This window comes from Leucoraja erinacea, chromosome 1, assembly GCF_028641065.1.
Source record: "Leucoraja erinacea ecotype New England chromosome 1, Leri_hhj_1, whole genome shotgun sequence".
NCBI classification, from domain to species: domain Eukaryota; kingdom Metazoa; phylum Chordata; class Chondrichthyes; order Rajiformes; family Rajidae; genus Leucoraja; species Leucoraja erinaceus.
Genome location: NC_073377.1, coordinates 125,241,888 through 125,250,979, shown reverse-complemented (window position 1 = coordinate 125,250,979; position 9,092 = coordinate 125,241,888). Strand labels below are relative to the sequence as shown.

At 42.4% G+C, this 9,092-nt stretch overlaps 1 protein-coding gene across 1 annotated transcript in view; it reads right to left on the bottom strand.

Annotated features, from left to right (window-relative positions):
* Positions 1-7,887: 7,887 nt before the first annotated feature.
* man2b2 (mannosidase, alpha, class 2B, member 2) overlaps positions 7,888-9,092 on the bottom strand; it is a 66,947-nt gene continuing 65,742 nt past the window's right edge. The window contains exon 17 of the mRNA XM_055643068.1: positions 7,888-8,019. Within this exon, the coding sequence (XP_055499043.1) occupies positions 7,925-8,019 (95 nt within the window). The 3' untranslated portion in view covers positions 7,888-7,924. The remainder of the gene's footprint in view (positions 8,020-9,092) is intronic.

The window sequence follows — 9,092 nt, the reverse complement described above, 5'->3', positions numbered from 1 at the left end:
AACCCGTATTGCCCACATTCTTCACTGCCTTGCCTATTGATCTTTCTGTTACGCCTCTTAAATGAAATCATTACATTTGATTCCACCACCATTGGGAGGAGAATAACAATTTTCAGGATAACCGGATGCAGGGAAAATGTTGCTGGTTGGGGGTGTGCAGACCAGAGGTCAGTTTAAGAATAAGAGGTAGGTTATTTAGGACTGAGATGAGGAAAAAAAAAAATTCATCCAGAGAGTTGTGAATCTGTGGAATTCTTTTCCACAGAAGACAGTGGAGGTCAATTCACTAGATGTTTTCAAGACAGAGTTAGATTTAGCTTTTAGGGTAAAGGAATTGAAGGATGTTGGGGAAAAACAGGAACGGGATGCTGATTTTAGAAGATCAAGGGCTCGAAGGGCTGAACTACCCCTGCACCTATTTTTCTATGAATCTAATTTTGTAAATCTTCTTAATGGTACTTCATAGGCTCCCAAAGCAATCAACATTCTGTGTGGGATCGCACGTGAGGAATAACATTGGAATGAGATACTGGAGATCTGCCGTTGCTTGTGTGTTATTTCTTAGGAAAATAAATTAAAATCATAAGTATTTTATTTTCGAGAAATTATGTCAATCTTTACCATTTTAGTAGGTACACAAAATTGCTGGAGAAACTCAGCGGGTGCAGCAGCATCTATGGAGCGAAGGAAATAGGCGACGTTTCGGGCCGAAACCCCAGTAGAAGCACTGACTTTGATCATCTTTAAAGGCAGAGCTATTCTTCATAGAGATATTCTTAATTTTACCATTTTAGTGATCATTTAATACATAAACTCTGATAGTTGTGAATTGCTACCTTCATACAATAATGCAAATGAACAAACAGAACCCATTCAATCTTCCTCTGGCCAATCTGCCTCTATGATAGTCTTCCACCTTAGCATGAACAGACTATGTAGAAATACAAATCAGTCTTTGATAAAAGGTCAGTGATCAGAAATATCAAAAACAGATGTAAAGTGCTGGAGTAACTCTATGGAACAGCAAGCATCTTGAGAACATGGATGGGTGACGTCCCATGTAGGGACACTTATACAGACTAATCTAAAATATCAACTCTGATTCACTCTCCAGATACTGATTGGCTCAGTTTACTTTTTTTGTTTAGAGTTACAGCGCTTACAGGCCCTTCGGCCCACCGGGTCCACGCCGACCAGCGATCCCCGCATATTAACATTATCCTACACACACTAAGGACAATTTTTTATATATACCAAGCCAATTTATCTACATACCTGTATGTCTTTGGAGTGTGGGAGAAAAACAAAGATGTCGGAGAAAACCCACTCTGGTCACGTGGAGAACTTACAAACTCTGTACAGCCACCACCCGTAGTCGGGATTGAACCCTGGTCTCCGGCACTGTAAGGCAGCATCACTACCGCTGCACCATTGTGCCATATATCCAGTATTTTCTGCAGAGAAACGACAGAATACTGTGTGTCTTGCGTACAGGGAGATATTACTTGGAAGAAAAATGGGAGGAAGATCAAATAGAGCATAGCTGTTAGGGACTGGGCATGCCCATTATTAGAATACCTGGAATGACACTGTTATCCAAAAACAAAAGGCTAGGCTTGTATCTAATGGTGATCAGAAGAGTGAGAGAGGATTTGATTGAATATATAAGATGCTAAGTTGGTCTTGATAGGATGGATGTGGAGCTGATGTTTCTATCTACTGGAGAATCTAGAACGAGGTCATTATTTAAAAATATGGGGGTTGTCCATTTGAAACAGAAATGGGATACATTTATTCTCTCAAAGGGTCTTGAGTATTTGGAACTCCTTTGCTCAAAGGACAGTAGAAGCACTGACTTTGATCATCTTTAAAGGCAGAGCTATTCTTCATAGAGATATTCTTAATAATTTGGGAAGGGAAAGGTGGCTGGAGGAGCACAGAAATCTGGAGATGTAGAAAAGCCAGATCAGTAATATTCTTACTGAATGATGGACCAGGTTTGAGATATCGAGTGGCATACTCCTGCTCACAACTCATAGATTCATATGAAACATCTGTTTCTGTGCTGTGTATTCTATGTAACCTAGCATTCAGCTGTTCTCAAGGAGGCATGACCAAGACATACACACACCAGGCGTAGACTATTTTCTAAATGGGGAGAGAATCCAGAAATCGGAGGTGCAAAGGGGCTTGGGAGTGCTGGTGCAGGACTCCCAAAAAGTTCATTTGAAAGTCGAATTGGTAGTAAGGAAGGCAAATATCAAGAGGACTGGAATACAAAAACAAATGCTGAGGCTCTATAAGACGTTGGTCAGGCTGCATTTGGAGTACAGTGAGCAAATTTGGGCCACATATCTGAGGTAGGATGTGCTGGCTTTGGAGAGGGTCCAGAGGCGTTTTACAAGAATGATTCCAGGAATGAGTGGGTTAGCATATGATGAGCGTTTGACAGCGCTGGGCTTCTACTCGCTGGAGTTTAGAAAGTTGAGGGGAGAACCTCATTGAAACTTACAGAAAAATGAAAGGCATAGAGTGGATGTGGAAAGGATGTTTCCACTGATGGGAGGGTCCAGGACCAGAGGTCTTAGCTTCAAATTAAAGGGCGCTCTTTCAGAAAGGAGGTGAGGAGGAACTTCTTTAGTCAGAGGGTAGTTAATCTGTGGAACTCATTGCCACAGAGGGCTGCGGAGGCCAAGTCAGTGGATATTTTTAAGGCCGAGGTAGACAAATTCTTGATTAGAACGGATGTCAAGGGTTATGGGGAGAAGGCAGGAAAAAGGAATGAGGCAGAGATCAGCCATAATTGAATGGCAGAGTAGACTCGAAGGGCCGAATGGCCTAATTCTCCTCCTCTCACTTGTGAACTTCCTTCAGACTTGGCTCTGTCTGTAGACAAATATCTGTGTTTGTCACTCTGCTCCATTGCACATGGAGACTACTGGAGAGGTCTGATCATATTACAAGTCTCCTTCATTAAACTGGGAAATCTGCCATGCCATTACTGACCTGACCAATCCTGGCACAGGATCGGAATTAATTACATTTCAATATAGATCCTTGATCGGCTGATTCGCAGATAAAGAGGTTGCTTGTTATCTTTAATTGCTTTATTTTTAATAAATTTGATCATTTTTTGGCTTTTAGTATTTTAAATTAATCATCTTAATTTTTACTTGATATATTGAATTTACCTGCCCTCGCCTCATAACACAGAGGGTGGAGAGTATCTGTATTCTTAGCTGTCTGTTTCCAGCTCAGATTAAGTGAGGGCAACTGGCAGCTAGGAGCAGTGAGCCTGGGTAATGGGACTGCCCCTCATGTCAGCTTTCAAGCTTTGATCAAGATGGCCAAACTCAGCTGGATCTCGCCCATTGTTTTATCAAAATATGTCCATCAGGGAATGGAGAACAAGTTGCTTCAAACTTCTACACACTGCCACAAGAAAGGAACATAAATCCTACATTAAACAAATAAACAGATCATTGTTTTGCTAAACTTCTTTATAAAATCAAATCACATGGTGTTGGAACAAGAGTCCCTTAGTTAACATTTTTGGTGATAGGTTTTTGGATGAGTAGACAATATGTGGGCAGCCGCATAATACAAAGACTAATTACATGGACCTTAGCAGTCGGAGACACATAATTCAGGGTTATAGTGGGTTTAACTAAAAACTGCCAAAGGTAAATCTGCCATAACAAGGAACTGCAGATGCTGGAGCTACTCCAGTAGATGGTGGATACCTTCAGTGGATTATTAACCACAGGAAAATTGTATTTTAGAGCATAGATTTAAGATGAGATGGGAAAGATGTAAAGATGACCTGAGGGGCATTTTTTTTGTTATGTTTCTTACACACAAACACAGGCACGCATGCACAGTGTGTGTTAAAGAAACAACACATTATGGTATATGGACAATGTCCAAAAGACGTGGACTTGAACATGGATAGACCATGTTGAACAAGATATGCTGAAGTGAGCAACTGTAAATTGCTCGTTCTAAGCTCCCCCCCCCCCAGTCTAGTTTCAGTCAAAAACACTGAATCAAGCACTTGCACAACTAATCTTTATTTTGACAAAGCGCAATTACAGTTCAATTGCTGTACCTACCCCACCTCGTATCTGCCTGTTCAAGCCCTCTAGGCCTCGCTCAACAGAGACACTCCAGAAGGTCATGCAGTCCCAAGCGCTCTCCCAGAAGAACAACGCTGGACATCGTGGCAGCGGACTTTTATAGGTCCCGGGACCTCGAGGGGCCAAACCACATGGTGGTGGTCTCTGAACAATCCAATTACAGATATCGATTAATCCCGTACATAACAGACATTTCCCTAACCCAATAATACAGCAGCTTAATACATTGTATTCAAACAGGGCTTCTCAAGGAAGCCAACTTAGAAACATTTACCCTGATCTGCCAGAAACCCAGACAAGGCTCAATACCTCATCCAATCAACACTCGGCAAAGTAGAACTCTGCAACATTATTTACAATTATTTACAAGGTGTATCTGCTCTATGTCTGGTTTGCAGCCATCCAATCCATTCTATGCATTTTGCACCTAATTGACAGGGTCTGCAGATGTTCTTATCCTTTCTTGCAACTTGTATCTAGGCTCTAGACACTGGCACCACACCACAGCTTGCCCCAGTTCTGCAGAGAGCAATTCCAAATTGACCAAATCTCCCTGCAGCCCTGAAGCTTTTATCCCATTTTAGTCCTACCCTCTCCAATTTGACCATGATTAACACAACTTGGTCAGCCTGGACGAGTTGGTCCAAAGGGCCCATTTCCATGGTGATTGACTATATGTGTCTTTTGCTGTAATGGAGATATTCTCCTTAGAGTGTCTACAGTTGGCCTGATAATTCCAATGGCCAAACAACTAATGCACAGGTATAGGTTGAGGGTGGCTGGCGGGGGGGGGGGGGGGGGGGGGGGGGGGGGGGGGGGGGGGGTCAAAGAATCAAATGTCTGGCACGAAAAGGAATTCTATAGTTAATATCCTTGCAATTACATAAATGGAAGATGATGGTCAGTTACAGATTGATTAAAAAAAATTATGACTAATGGCTTCTGATTCCGAGTTTAAAATAGTGCGTTGTGCAAGTTAAGTGAGTATATGATTCATAGCCTCATTAGTTATGCGTGCAGAGAAATACACGCGCATACAAATTAGGAGCATGCCATTTACTCTTTCCAGCCTGCTCTGCAAGCCAATAAAATCAATACCATATTTACATGTTATGCATTGCAATAAATATGTTTCAGCTGTAAATCAAACAAGAGTTATAGACCACCTTCAGTTATATCCATAAACAACACTCGAAATCCAAGTAACAATTATCTGGGACCAACTTGAAAGAACTATAATGTATGGCCGAGAAATCTGTATTAAAAGCTGGTGCAGAGAGATGGATGGCTGAAGAAGGGTCTCGACCCGAAATGTCATCCATTCCTTCTCTCCAGAGATGCTGCCTGTCCCGCTGAGTTACTCCGGCACTTTGTGTCTATCTTGGACGTTCCTATTATAGCTTATTGTATAAGAAGGAACTGCAGATGCTGGTTTACACCAAAGATAGACACACTCAGCAGGTCAGGCAGCATCTCTGGAGAAATGGAATAGGTAAATGTTTGGGTTGAGACCCTTCATCAAATTCATGCAGAGCCTGATGTAGGGTCTCGACCTGAAACATCATCTATTCCTTGTCTCCCGAGATACTGCCTGACCCGCTGGGTTACTCCGGCACTTTGTGTCTGAGCCTATTGTAGTCTTATTTTTCTTCACCAGTTAACATACAGAAGCACCTGCCAAGTAAATTGCCATGTCTGAAGGTGCTTGCTGCTGCTTACCAAGGCAAATAGTTTAGTTTAATTTAAATTTAGTTGAGTTTATTATTGCCATGTTTACCGAGGTACAGTAAAAAGCTTTTGTTTGTGTGCTATCCAGTCAAAGAAAAGATTAAGAGAGGCAAGTTACAAATAGAACAGCCTTTATTGAAAACAATCAACATGCATCGAAAGATATGAAAGTGTCGCTATCATGTATCAATATATCTTGCACTCAGTTCATAAAGGTACAATCACATTTATATACAATATTATATACGAAAATTATTCAAGATAAATGTTTTAAAAATAGATTAGTTTTAAAATCTTAAATGATAAACCTCTAGATAAAGCCTGCATAAACTTCACCTTGATGTATTTTTGTCTATTCGTAAACAACGAGAGCTTGTTTTAAGGTCAGTTTGTTTCCATTTTCAGATGCCACTTTTTAAAGATGGGATAGCAAACATTTGGAAACCGAAATCATTGGACAAAGTCAGCATGGATTTACGAAAGGTAAATCATGTGGACGAATCTTATAGAATTTTTCGAGGATGTAACTAGTAGTGTGGATAGGGGGAGAACTAAGTGGATGTGGTGTATCTGGACTTCCAGAAGGCTTTCGACAAGTTCCCACATAAGAGATTAGTATACAAACTTAAAGCAAATGGCATTGGGGGTTCAGTATTGATGTGGATAGAGAACTGGCTGGCAAACAGGAAGCAAATAGTAGAAGTAAACGGGTTCTTTTCACAATGGCAGGCAGTGACTAGTGGGGTACCGCAAGGCTCAGTACTGGGACCCCAGCTATTTACAATATATATTAATGATCTGGATGAGGGAATTGAAGGCAATATCTCCAAGTTTGCGGATGACACTAAGCTGGGGGGCAGTGTTAGGTGTGAGGAGGATGCTAGGAGACTGCAAGGTGACTTGGATAGGCTGGGTGAGTGGGCAAATGTTTGGCAGATGCAGTTTAATGTGGATAAATGTGAGGTTATCCATTTTGGTGGCAAAAAAACGGGAAAGCAGCAGATTATATCTAAACGGTGGCCGAGGGAACTTGATGCAGCGGACCTGGGTGTCATGGTACACCAGTCATTGAAGGTAGGCATGCAGGTGCAGCAGGCAGTAAAGAAAGCGAATGGCATGTTGCTTTCATAGCAAAGGATTTGAGTATAGGAAGGGAGGTTCTACTGCAGTTGTAGGGTCTTGGTGGACCACACCTGGAGTATTGCGTGAGTTTTGGTCTCCAAATCTGAGGAAGGACATTATTGCCATAGAGGGAGTGCAGAGAAGGTTCACCAGACTGATTCCTGGGATGTCAGGACTGTCTTATGAAGAAAGACTGGATAGAATTACTCTCTAGAATTTAGGAGATTGAGAGGGGATCTTATTGAAACTTACAAAATTCTTAAGGGGTTGGACAGGCTAGATGCAGGAAGATTGTTTCAGATGATGGGGAAGTCCAGGACAAGGGGCACAGCTTAAGGAAGAAATCCTTTTAAAACCGAGATGAGGAGAACTTTTTTCACACAGAGAGTGGTGAATCTCTGGAACTCTCTGCCACAGAGGGTAGTTGAGGCCAGTTCATTGGCTATATTTAAGAGGGAGTTAGATGTGGCCCTTGTGGCCAAGGGGATCAGAGGGTATGGAGAATAGGCAGGTACGGGATACTGATTTTAAATGATAGCCATGATCATATTAAATGGCCTGCAGGCTCCATGGCCACTCCTCCTAATTTCTATGGATGTTTCTATTTCATTAAAACTTACCGCTAGTGAAAGGCTGGATAGAGTGGATGTGGAGAGGAGTTTCCACTAGTGGTTACCCCTAGAAATCATAGCCTCAGAATTAAAGAACATTCCCTTACGAAGGATTCTGAGGAGTCATTTCCTAGACAGAGGGTGGTGTTTGGAATCTTTCCACTATTGTCAAAGTCAGTAGATAAAGGCTTGTCCATTCTTGATCAACTACAGGTGTCAGAGGTTATCCCTCTCATGGGGTTAGGAGGGAGAGATAGATCAGACATCTGAATGGCAGAGTCCCCCTTGATGGGCCGAATGGCCCTTCTTCTCCTATCACTTATGACATTATTGTTTAAAATACACAAAGAATGTTCTCAGTTCCTTGGGATGAATGGTGACTCTGAATTCTTCATTCAGTCTTCCTGTAGCTTTGTTAAACTCTATGGAGAAAAAGATTGAATTAGCAGTTAGAACACATCATAGGTTCAAATGTTTTATCAGTAGTGTTAATGCCATCACAAATTGAAACAAGGTATAACCATTTTTGGCTATTAGTCATAAAAGTGGAGAAGGAGAAATATGATGGAGAGAGAGAAGGGAGAAGTGGGAGGAGGTGGCAGTGAGGAGGGGAGAGGGGAGGGGAAGAGGGTGAAAGGAGCAGAGGGGGCAAAGAGGAAGAGAGGGAGGAGAGTGGGACAGGGATAAAGATGGAGAAAACGAGCAGGAAAACAAGCAGAAAAGAGAGCTTTTGTAGCGGGGTGGGGGTGAGGAGGGAGAGGAGGTGAGTTGTTGGGATGACAGGGACCATGTAGAGAGTGGGTGCACAGAGAAACTCCCCACAGACAGTACCCGAGGTCAGGATCCAACCCGTGAGGCCCAAGGTCAAAAGTTTCATAACAATCAACATGCATGAAAATGTAAATAAAGTTCAAGTTCAAAATCGTGTTTATTGTCACTTAACCAACTAAGGTACAGTGAAATTTGAGTTCCCATACAGCCATACTATGTGAAAAACAATACCCACAGCCACATTAAATGAAATTTAACATAAACATCCACCGCAGTGGAATCCACATTCCTCACTGTGATAGAAGGCAATAAAGTGCAGTCATCTTCCTCCTTTGTTCACCCGTGGTCGGGGCCTTTCAACCCTCCGCACTTGCCGCTGCCGATGACGGTCCGATATTCAAGCCCTCTCGTCGGGATGATCGAAACTCCGGTGTCGGGATGGATCAGAACACTCCGTGGCATGGAGCTCCCGAGTCGGCTTCTTCTTAACCGGAGACCGCGGCTTTACGGTGTTAAAGCCCAAAGGCCCCACGGTCGGAGATCTGCTGAACCATTGCTATTCCCACGTAGCTATTCTTGACCAATCTTCTGTTTCTTTGCTTAACCAATTGCCATCTTTATCTCTCTTGCCTGTCACCTTATCGAACACCTTTACTTGTTAGACACAAAAATGCTGGAGTAACTCAGCGGGACAGGCAGCATCTCTCGAGAGAAGGAATGGGTG